Source organism: Labeo rohita, chromosome 22, assembly GCF_022985175.1.
Source record: "Labeo rohita strain BAU-BD-2019 chromosome 22, IGBB_LRoh.1.0, whole genome shotgun sequence".
NCBI lineage: Eukaryota > Metazoa > Chordata > Actinopteri > Cypriniformes > Cyprinidae > Labeo > Labeo rohita.
The window spans coordinates 28,000,845-28,013,701 of NC_066890.1; the positions used below are offsets into that span (position 1 = coordinate 28,000,845).

Below are 12,857 nucleotides of genomic sequence, written 5' to 3' on the forward strand. Positions count from 1 at the left end.
CCTTTTTTTATTTTTGTCTTTGTTTGATTTGCGTTTTGGTTTGTCTTTTTCCATTTCGTTTTGCTTGTTTTTGTTAGATTTTTTTTTTTTTTTTTTTTTTTTAATTTCCCTTTTTGTTTTTGTCTTTTCGTACAGTTTACATTTCCTTTTTTGCGTTTTGTTTTGCTTGTGTTCTGTGTGGTTTGAGTTTTCTTTTTTGCCTTTTCGTGTTCACCTCTTTTGCATCGCTTTGTCTTTTAGTTTTATTTGCTTTTTTTTGTCTTTTCATTTGGTTTGTTTTCTTTTTTGCCATTGTTTGTGCTCTTTATATATATATTGTATACAATTTTAAAACTTTATTAATTTCTAAAAATATATTTTTATTTATTTTTTTATTTTTGTTTTGTTTTTTTTTTGTTTAATTTGACTTTTTTTTTTTTTTTTTTTTTTTTTTTTTGAATGCTAGCAGTGTTTTCTTTGGTGAACGTACCTGCAAATTTACCAATCCTACTTTAATAAAATGTGATCATGGTTATTAGTTGTTTGTAATGCCATTAAACAGTCCAACCAGTTCTTTAGCAGTATTCGGCACCAGACACAGTTTTACCTTTTAAACACTGCAACTCAAGGCCTAAAAGTAGAATTCATTGCACACAAGCAAACATTACCACACAGGCAGCATTTTGAGCTCAGGCCTGTGAATGGGGAGCGTATACGAACCACAGCAGGTGATGCGGCAACAAGAAGCCCTCCACAAACCCCCTGTTTAGAGCCGAGATGAGAGAGAGAGAGAGAATGCCTCTGAAGAGAGGTGATCACAAAAGCCCGCAAATCGATTGGAAGCCAGCGTGTCAAACCCCTCCTACGCACGCTGGCGCCAGAAATAACTTCGCTTACAACAAGGTTCCCTCTTGATCGGCGCTTGACATGTACAAATAACATTTTCGTAAATGTTTGTTGCGCATTTAAAACAAACAAACTGTTCCAGACTACTCTGGAAGGTGGCTGGGTCACATTCCAGGTAAATGTCAAGGTAGATCAAGTATGTTACCTTGCAGTTTCAGGTGACTGCTACTACAAAATGTAGATAACCTGTTACGAAATACAGGTGAAGTGTTTTGGTTAAGTAACCTACGTGGTCACACACTAAACTCCTCAACCCCAGCCGTTAAAACGTTCTGTAACAAGGTTGAGTTGTCTTCCTCTCCGGCTCCTCGTCCTCCAGAGTAAGAGAGCTTATCCTCGTAAGTAGGTCAGCTGTACCTCCTGCAGGAACGGAGGCTGGCTGAAGAGGCTTTATTTTAGGTTGTAGCTCCTGAAGGAGTCCATTTATCAAAGCTTTACGCCTGGCCGCTAGAGACTGAGCTAGCGAGACTGTGTTGCCTACATAAAATAAAACCTTCTCTTATGTTTTTCCTCACCGGGCCTGAGTGCAGGTGTGATGGGGGGAAAAAAAAATAGCACAGCTGAGAATTGCTCTGATTATTCCCTTGTTTTAGCTGGAGTCTCCTGCGAGTTCGTCTCTGTACGTTTTTGTTAATTTAGGAGCAGGGAACGTTACATGACTGCTGAGATAGAAATGGCCCATATTCTTGTAAGGCTTGTAATTCTTGTAATCACTTTCATTTTCTGTCTGTTTGCATTAAGAGTGAAACAAAACAGGGTTTGGTCATTGACCTGCTTTAATGCAACATGTTACACACGTGACTACCATTTGGCTCACGTCAATGTAAAATAGTTACATATGGGTGTTTCTTCAACTGTAGGTGGGGTAAATATAAACACACACACACACACACACACACACAAAAACCATGTTTTAATTAAAAAAGGTAAAAAAAAAAAGTTATTTATTTAAATAAATAAATAATAAAAAATCTATTTTTTTTCTTTTTCAAAATTAAAGAAATATAAAAACAAATGTATTAAGAAAAATATAAATATTAATAAAAAGCCATATATAGCTATATAATAATAATAATAATAATAATAATAATAATAATAATTAAAAAAAATAATAATAATAATAAAAAGATATAAAATTATATAATAGTATTATATTTTAGTGTTTAATTATATTTGTGTGTGTGTGTTTTTATATAAATATAAATATAAATGTATAAATATATAAATATTAATACCATGTCTTTTATTCAATTAGATTAAAAAAAAATTGACTTAAGGCTTTATTACACCAAAACGTTTTTCCCCAATTAAAGTTTCTTTATTATTATTATTATTATTATTATTATAATTATTATTATTATTAGAAATATTAATAAAAGCTATATAACAGTATAAAATGCTATATAAAGCTATGTAGTAGTAGTAGTAGTAGTAGTAGTATAAGTTTTATTTATTTATTTATTTTAAATACTATGCATTTTATTTCCTGTTTCTTTAATTTGATTTTTACTCCTAGAACTTCAGTCCACAAAAATAAAAATAAAATATAAAATACAAAATATAAAATCAAATAAAATATAAAATCAAATAATAAAATAAAATAGAAATTGACCTAAGGCTTTATTTATGCCACACCAAACAGTTTTTTCCCTAATTAAAGTTTTTTTTTTTTGTTTGTTTGTTTGTTTAATCAAAATTAGTGTAAATTAAAATGAAAGAGAAATATAAGAACTGTATTATGAAATTATTATAAATATTAATCAAAGCTATATATTGCTATATAATGGTATAAAAATGTATATAAAGCCTAGTAGTAGTAGTAATATTAATAAAAGCTATACATTTTCTATATATATTGCTATATAATGGAATAAAAGTAGTAGTAGTAGTAATATTAATAAAAGCTATATAATGGTATAATAGTAGTAGTAGTAGTAGTAGTAGTAGTAGTAGTAGTATATTTGTTTATTTTTAAATACCATACCTTTTATTTCCTGTTTCTTGATTTGATTTTTACACCCAGAGCTTCAATCTTAAAATGTACTAATAATCTGCGAAGGAAGTTTGAAATGTTTAAAACTCATAATATAAACAACAAAGAAACTAAAAAATAAAAAGAAAATAATAATAATAATAAAATTAAAATTAAAATTGAATTAAGGCTGTTATATATTTGCAATTGAATCTAGTATGTAAAGTATTTCAAAACTTCTATTAGGGCCAAAAGAGACTTTTTTTGATGAGCTTGCTCAAGCAAACAAAAAAAAAAAAAATCACTGTCGTCATTAATTTTTGTTTGTGATGTACAAAGGCCCAGGAGTGTATTTTTAGTTCATCTTCAGTATTTGTTTTGTTGTGCCTGTATTAAAGCATATATTAAAGCTTTTTTTTGGGATCTCCCTGACGCACCGTACAATTGCTTGTCTGTTTTTCCATCTGTCCCAGGGCTTTACTAATACAGCGCCAACACGCTTTTTCCTCGCTCGTTCACCTCATCCGTCATGTTTGTTTTTCTCAATGTCTCTGCATGGATATTACTAACCCCACTTGTGCATCTGAAACTCTACAGTTCTCTTTTTGTTTGTGACGTCTGTCTATAAATGTTTGTGTGTTAGTTTTGCTTCCTTTGGGGAAATTCGCCACTTACAGTGTCACCATTTTATCAGAACCGAAGACGACCGGCTCTATACGGTCTGACGGTGGACCTCAAACTCTCCAGCGGCATGATGAAATCATAATTACGTGCTTGTTTTGATACTTCTGTTATTCTTTGTATTAAATCGGGAGGGTTTAAGCTCTGCTGTCATGTTTTACCCAAATAAGTTGATACCTGGAAACCGCACAATGTCACGACTTAATTTGTGCATGTTTGTGAGAATGAAGTCCAGATGTAATGCAGTTAACCTCATGAATTTCCTGCCAAAATGTTAATATAATGATAACAGACATGTGATTTTTGAGATTCATCTAATTTTGTATGACAAGTGGTTTCCATCCTTAAGTACTCATTTGTTTTTGGTGGCATTGCACGGCGTCTAGATGTAATTTGATTTTAATGAACTTTGAATATTGTTACTTTGAGAAATCAGGTAGCCCATTTCCGCAGAAAATGGCGTATGGGGAACGGCAAACCTCTTTCAGAATTGGCCTGCTTTTTTCTTAAAAGGCAAATGTTGATATAAGTTAGTTTTAAGGATTCATTTCAATTCAGTGTCTAGATTAGATACTATGTACAACACTGACAACCTTTTTTTTTTTTTTTTTTTTGTATGTGTACTCATACTTTGTCACCTTTGTCTCAGGATGGTGGATGTCGGAGGGCAAAGGTCAGAGCGCAGGAAGTGGATCCACTGCTTTGAGAACGTCACATCTATCATGTTCCTGGTTGCCTTGAGTGAATATGACCAGGTCCTTGTGGAATCTGACAATGAGGTGATTATAATTATTATTTGTTTTAATGTATTTATTTATTATAATTCATTTTAGCATTATAGTTTATTATTATAATGAAAAATTAATATAATGTACATTCGCAAACTATTTTAATGTTTCATTATTTATACATTTTAATGTATTTAATATTAATATTAGGAGTATTAGTTTTTTTAAACGTATTTATTATAAATTCACTTTAGTATTATAGTTTATTATTATTATTATAATGAAAAATTAATATAATGTACATTTGCCAACTATTTTAATGTTTCATTATACATTTTAATGTATTCAATATTAATATTAGGAGTATTAGTCATTTTATATATTTTAATAATTTATATCTCAAATAAGAATTAATGCATATAATTTTGATATGAATTTTTAATATTTCAAATTGATGTCATTTTAGTCATTTTATTAATAATGTACATGTATAAATTATTATAATTAAATTTAAAATGTATTATATTATAATTAATATTAGTATTATAGTTTTTTTTAGTTATTGCATTTTTTATAATGTAGAAAAACAGTGTATATAATGTACATTTACAAATTATTTTAATGTTTAATTGTATTTATACATTTTAATGTATATGTATATAATTGTTTTATACATTAGATTTTTAATATTAATGTTTTAGTTTTTATAATGTATAAATATATTCAAATAATGTACATTTATGTATTATTATTTTAATTTATTTTTTAAATATTTAAATGTATTATACATTTAAATGTATTCATTTATTAGTAGTAAATGATAGTAGTGTTAGTCATTTTCTATATTTTTATGTATGTATCAAAGAATTTGTTAATGTATATATGTATCATTTGTTTTATGTATGAATTGTTCATATTTAATATTAATATAATGCTATTTTAATTGTTTTTATAAGCAGATTAATGTACATCTATAAACTTATTTTTAACTGTTACATTATTTATATTTATACGTTTTAAAATTATTATAATAGTATTATAGTTTTTGTTATTGTAGTTTTTATAATGTATAAAAAACATGAAAACTGACAATGCACATTTATAGACTATTTTAATCTTAAATTATATTTATACATTTTAATGTATTTATTAGCATTAACATTAGTAGTATTAGTCATTTCATATATTTTTATATTTACACTTTTTAAATGTGTAATTATTATTAGTATTTTTTTAATAATTGCAGTTTTTATAATGTATAAAAACATTAAAATTAATATGTACATTTACAAATGATTTTAATGTTTAATCATACTTATACGTTTTAATGTTTTAGTATTAATATTAGTAGTTAATTGAATTATTAACATTTAATATTAATGTTAAGTTGTTTCTATAATGTACAAATATATTTGTAGTTATAATTTAGTTATAAATTATTTTTTCAATTGTTTTATTATTATTATTATTATTAACACATTTTAAATGTATAATATTAGTAATATTGCAGTTATTATAATGTATAAAAACATTAAAATGAATATAATGCACATTTACAAACTATTTTGTTTAATTGTTTATCAATATTAATATTAGTAGTATTAGTCATTTTAAAAGTGTTATAATGTGTGTGTATATAAAAAAAGAATTTATGTATGTATATTTGGTAATATTTTTTAATTATTAATATTTAATATTAATGTTATTTTAGTTGTTTCTGTAATGTATAAATATATTTAATGTAGTTATAAATTATCTTCTCAATCGTTGCATTATTATTTACACTTTAAGTGTATAATATTAGTATTGCACTTTTTTTAATTGCTGATTTTATAATTTATAAAAACATTAAAATTAATATAATTTACATTTTACAAATGATTTTAATGTTTAATTATATTGTGTAATTATAATATATAATTATAATTATAATATATTATATTTTAATGTTTATTAGTATTAATAGTAGTATTAGTCATTTCATACATAATGTGTGTATATACAAAAATAAGAATTTATTAATGTATGTTTAATATACTTTTGAATTATGTAATATTAAGTTATTTGTAGTTTTTATAATGTATAAATATATTCAAATAATGTACATTTATAAATTATTATTTTAAATGTATATTTTAGATATTTATTTTGTATTCATACATTATGTATTTTTACATAATTATAAGTATTAGGTATTTTATAATGTGTACAAATATTACATTCATAATACATTTATACATTTAAATATTCAATTTCTAATTATTAGTATCTACTCGTAGAATTTTTATTTGGAAAATGTGTATTATAAATGAGTAACAGAAGTATAAAAGAGTATATTTGGGAATACATAAATCATTAAATGGAGGTTCATCATCTAGACTTGCATAAACCGCAGTTAATGAGGCTTAACCGTGACCTGCATTAGTCTTCAGTGCAGTCAAAGCTGCGCCGCCCCTTTCCTCATGACGTATTTGCATCTGAATTCTGCAGAATCGCATGGAGGAAAGCAAAGCGCTGTTTCGCACAATCATCACCTACCCCTGGTTCCAGAACTCCTCGGTCATTCTGTTCCTGAACAAGAAGGACCTTCTGGAGGAGAAGATCATGTACTCTCACCTGGTGGACTACTTCCCTGAATTTGACGGTAACAAGCTTCAGATGAAGCCTGCACTGACACCGTGTGGTCGACTTGTGCACTGCAACCACTTCCCAAGTACACTCCCATAGCCTGTTGTGTCTCATCTCGCAGGTCCGCAGAGGGACGCCCAGGCGGGCCGCGAGTTCATCCTGAAGATGTTCGTGGACCTGAACCCGGACAGCGACAAGATCATCTACTCGCACTTCACCTGCGCCACAGACACCGAAAACATCCGCTTCGTCTTCGCGGCGGTCAAGGACACCATCCTGCAGCACAACCTCAAAGAGTACAACCTAGTGTGAGAGAGAGAGAGAGAGAGAGAGAGAGAGAGAGAGAGAGAGAGAGACCGAATGAGAGCGAGACACCTGCAGCCCACACACGGCCGAAAGCACTACACACCTCACACGCAGAAACACCCTCACCCCCATTAGGCACTGGATCTTCACATAGTCCTTTTCTTTGCCTGTTTTCTCCTCTCTTCCCGAGTGTCGACCCCCCTCCAGCTGATAGCTTTATCATCCAATCTTCCTCAAACGCGAAGGCTGGGCCGTTAAACCGGTGCCTAATGACAAAGAGCACTCGTTTGCTCTGTAGATGGGCTGTAGGTGGGCTCTACCTGAATGAAACTGAGGTGCGAACTTAACGGAAACACTCGGTGGAGACGCAACGCGTCCTTGGGACGACATTCTTGAAGGACTTCACCTCGCATCACTGAATTTAACCAGGTGTTAGTTGTGCAATCACGTGCTATAACACTAGAGGTGGAGGTGATTTGATTTAATGCTATTTTAGGAGTGATGTATAGCGATTTTTCCCATCACTACTGGAGTACTTGGAGAAGAAATGGCACACCATGTGACTCTTTTTCGTGATAACGAGTAACGAAAGCCACCGTTTTTGTTCGTCAGACGCTCGAATTGCGTTCCAAATTTTCTAAGAACGACCGCTTTGCTCCTATATCCCGTAAATTTATCATTCAGGCGGCGAACTGTTTCCTCCAGTCTGATGTTTGCCAGTATTGGATGTTTAATCAGTATAACTATAAGGGATCCAGCTAGTATTCCGAGATATTTACCGAAAGATTGTGATTTGTTTACATGCTTCGTCACATCAGTTTTGAATCTTTGACCGAAGGAATCAAATAAACGCCTTTCCTAGACGAATCATTTGTTTTTACTCAGTATCCAGTGATTGAAATGTTCGTAAACTCACTCTCGGCGCGAAAGTGCTACCGAGGGTGAAATCGATTTAGTTTTTTTTATTTATGTAATTTATGGACCAGATGTGTAATTAGCCGGACTCATTCTCCAACAAAATCTGGGATCGAGTCTCTACTGCTGTAGTGATCCTTTCTTTTTTTGGTATTTCGTAAATCGATTGTCGCCGTTCTGTTCTGTTTTCCCGAATATTTGAAACGCTTGAAAATGGGACGTCACGTTTCCGTTTCATTAACGTCGCTTTATGCAAATAGGAAAATTGAGAATTTTATCAGTGGTTGAATTCTTAACTGGTCTCTGCTTGCGTTGTTTTTTGAGAGTTCGCTCTCGGTTTCGTAGTACCATATCGCTTGATTTAGCTTTTTTGGATTCCATAGCTAGCTGGCTTATTTTTTGGGGGGGAGGGATCTTTACGACGTAATTCAGGTGAGTTTTCATACTTTTCATTACAAGGGCTAATTGTGGGCGGAGAATGAAAGGACTCTATGAAGACGATAGAGCAATAGGTACGCCGAAGCGGGTATCTGAATCAGGGACGGCGCGGGCGACGCCACGGGAAGTTGCCGTTTTCCGTGGGTTCGGCTTGCAGTGCATCCAGGGAGCACCTTCGGAGATCCTCGGAAACAGTACGCTAATTCTTGCCGCGACTTCGAGTGGGCTGTTTCGATTTCGTAAGTTTAGGAACGAAGTATTCGGTGGCGGTGGTGTCACATGTTTCTCTTTGCCATGTTTGGTTTTGGGGGCCATGACGGTATCGCTTTTACTACATTTTTTTTTTTTTTCTTTTTTTCAGCCGACAGGCTGTGAATTTGTCGCACATTAGCACTCGTACAGTCTTACTGGCTTCGTTTGTATTATTGAAACAACATGGCTTGAGAGAACCTGAACGATTTAGCGAAATATTTGAATCACAACGGTCACTTATTGGCGCAATTTCTTTTTTAAAATAGTAATTGAATGTATTGTAGGAGGATTCTTTTTTTTGTGATGGATTGCTTCGGAACGGGCGTTTTGAGGGTGTAATTTATACGCAATTTTCCCTGTATATTTGCAGTTTTGTTGCGTTTATTTAATCCTATAAGCCTTCTTCACATATGCATTGGGACCTTTTAGTGCATTTTACGAATTGTTTGCCAAATTGCTAACTTTTTTTTTTTTTCGTTGTTTAACTAAATGATCCTCCCGTGCCAGGCCAGTTAAGCTGCTGGGTCTTTTTTTTCCGTTTAATTTTCACTTCATTTCTTTTCGTGTAGTTTTGTTTGTTTAATTTTTTTAGTTTTCGTTTCATGTAGTTTAGTTTCCTTTTCATCTTCGTCTTGTTTCGTTTAGCTTTAATTTCATTTTCATTTAATTTTCATTTAGTATCGTTTTGTTTTTCATTTTGTTTCATTTTTCAGTTTTCGTTTCATTTAGTTTCATTTTCATTTAGTTTTATCTTTTGTTTTCATTAATTTATTTTCATTTAGTATTTTGTTTTCGCTGCATTTAGTTTTAATTTTGTTTCATTTATTTCATTTAGTTTTTTCGTTTTGTTTTCATTTACTTTTACTATCATTTTGTTTTCATGTTTTGTTTCGTTTTTTCATTTCGTTTTCATTTCATGTAGTTTAGTTTAGTTTTCATTTTGTTTTTAGTTTTTTCATTTTCGTTTATTTTCATTTAGTATTGTTTTGTTTTTGTTTCATTTAGTTTTGTTTTTGTTTCATTTGTTTCATGTAGTTTTGATTCGTTTAGTTTTTTCATTTTCGTTTAATTTTCACTTAGTATCGTTTTGTTTTTGCTTCATTTAGTTTCATTTTTGTTTAATTTATTTAGTTTTCGTGTAGTTTCGTTTAGTTTTTGTTTCATTTTAGTTTTATTTTTTTTTGTTTTCATTTAATTTACTTTTTAGTATCATTTTGTTTTTGTTCAAATTAGTTTTGTTTCATTTTGTTTCATTTAGTTTGTTTCATGTAGTTTTGTTTTCCTTTCACTTTCTTTTTTCGTTTCGTTTTGTTTTTCAAACATCCAGATTTGCATACCGTCATGCTTCTGGGCGGGGCTTCACACTTCATTCATTTTAAACTGTATGTTTACTCGGGTGGGATGGTACTGTCAGTCACCATATGCCAATTTCAAACGGTTTCGTTGTTGTACAAGTAGTGGACCTGCGAATTTTCAACGGCATTTATGAACACGTGAACGTTTAAAGCTTTTGTACATTCAGCTTTCATTTTAAAGGGCTAGGCCTAAACACTTTTTTTCTTTATCCAACAGAAACACTACATCCAGTCATTTCGTACCCATTAAGTACCACGAAACATCAGAATACGTTGTGCAGATGGTATAAATAGCTTTGATATCCTGTTCAGCTGGTGTTTAAGGGGTTTTTTGGTCGTTCTCAACAATTTGTGATGAAGTTTGATATGTTTTTTCCTCCCTGGGTTAATGCACTGAACCTACTCTGCAGTAATGGAACCAACTCCACTCATGTTCCTCCAAACTTGTTCCTGGTACTCTGAGAGATGCAGACACTAATGAATAGAAATGACTCTTTCGCTTGAGGTCCACACCGATGTGATGGATGCGTACAATATGAAGCTATCTTTACTTTCTTTATTTTATTTTTTTCTGATGTCGATGCATTACCTGAACACTTGTATGTAGGACACTTTAATATAATACATTTGTTTTTGATAAAACAGCTAAAATAAACTTTTGTGTAGTGGTGTATAAAATCAAAGTATTGTATTACTTTGTAATGTATTTCTTGTTCGGTTGGTTGCTCTTTTTTTTTTTCGGTTCTTTTTTTTTTTTTTCTTTTTTTTTTTTTTTTTTTTTTTTTTTTAAAAGCATACCAAATGTAAATGATGTACTATATTGAGTGTGCCAATCCCTTTTGATTTGTAGAGCCAGACTCTTTACAAGTGCCAATGTTGTGGAAATCATTTAAAAAGGACTTGTGTATTTTATGGTCCGGTTTTTAAAAACAAATAAACATTAAGTATGTGATTATGGTAAATGCGCAACAGGAAAAGGACAATTTTATTCTGTATTTAAGATTAAAGATGACAAACTGCTGTTTTTAAAAAGAAATGACATTTTAATTGCATGTGTTTGTTTTTGGTGGAGAGGGTCGGGGAAAGGAGAAACCGTATTAACGCAAAACCCTGCTGACAAGGGGCTTAATTATTGTTCATTTACAGTATTTTAGACATTTCTCTTTTTGTATGTTTCATTTCAACCACTTTTGCCTGAACCTCATTCATACATGAAAATGACTTTCATAGCCTTCTCCTTTAAAGAAAAAAATATCCATTTTAAATTGGAATAAAATTTGTTCCTATACGTTTGTGTCTGTGTCTGAGCTTTTATTTGTTATTTATTACAAGAGAGATGAATAAAGTAGACGGTCCTCCAGGTAAAACATAATTAATGTAATTAAATCTCATTTCAGTATATTTATTAGATGACTGTTTGCTATTTTTAATTTTGAGGTTTGATTTGAACATCAAAAAACGGAAATGTTTCAAAAATTGTTCATCATGCGGAGTAGAATAATCTGTAGAATTTCTGTTGATTCTAATGCTGGTATTTTTTTTTACATTGCTATTTAATGTTTGAATATGTAGTTTGATGGATAGATAGATAAAAAAATATTTGAGCTGTTTGTTGATGTTTTGAATAATTAATAATAATAATAATTATTATTACTATTATATAATTAATAGTAATTATTATTTACAAAAGTGTAATATTAATATTTATGTACATAAAACAATGGTACATATTAAATATTATATTTTAATATATTTTTATGTATAAGTAATATGATTAAACAATATATACAAATATATGTATATTTATCTGAGCTTTTTACTGGTGCTGTTCTGTAATCGTTATAAATGAAAATAATTTCTAAAAAATATTTATGTAAATTGAAATTTTTGTTTATAAAATATTAAAAAGTAATTATAAAAATATTTGAGCTGCTTGTTGGTGCTGTTTTGATGGTTACATATTACAAATATGTAAATATATGTAGATATAAAATGGTAGATATTAAAAATAAAATTAATATATACACATTAATAAAATAATATATAATTAAAGTGTATATATATATATATATATATATTTGTATATTTATTTGAGCTGTTTGCTGGTGCTGTTTTAAAATAGTTAGCAATTAAAATATTTTATAAAAATGTAAAAAAAAAAATTGTAATAATATATTAGAAATTAATAAAAAATATATAAGCTGCTTGTTGGTTTGATATTTACATTTAAAAATATGTAATATTAATATTTATGTACATTAAAAACATGATATATAAAATGGTAGATATTAAAAATAAAATTAATATATAAAATATATGTACATATAAGTAATATAATTAAACAATATATTTACAAATATATGTATATTCTGTTTGCTGGTGCTGTTTTAAATTTGTTAGAAATTAAAATATTTTATAAAAATATTTATGTAAATTAGAAAAAATGTAGAATATTTTATGTTAAAAGAAATTATAAAATCTTTTAGCTGTGTGTTGGTGCTGTTTTAATAGTTGCATATTACAAATATGTAATATTAACATTTATGTACATACATTAAAACATGTTAAAAATAAATATTAATATATACCAATATTACCAGTATAGAGGTAAATAATTAATATGTTTAAATATATGTATTTTCATTCGAGCTGTTTGCTGGTGCTGTTTTAAAATTGTTAGAAGTTAAAAATGTTTAT

At 29.6% G+C, this 12,857-nt stretch overlaps 1 protein-coding gene across 2 annotated transcripts in view; it reads left to right on the plus strand.

Annotated features, from left to right (window-relative positions):
- Positions 1-11,042, plus strand: part of LOC127153994 (guanine nucleotide-binding protein subunit alpha-11) — a 40,707-nt gene extending 29,665 nt beyond the window's left edge. For both annotated transcript variants that reach the window (XM_051095341.1, XM_051095339.1), the window contains exons 5-7: positions 4,188-4,317; positions 6,757-6,910; positions 7,016-11,042. In XM_051095341.1, coding sequence (XP_050951298.1) covers positions 4,188-4,317; positions 6,757-6,910; positions 7,016-7,206 — 475 coding nt within the window. In that variant the 3' untranslated portion in view covers positions 7,207-11,042. The remainder of the gene's footprint in view (positions 1-4,187; positions 4,318-6,756; positions 6,911-7,015) is intronic.
- The last annotated feature ends 1,815 nt before the right edge of the window (positions 11,043-12,857 follow it).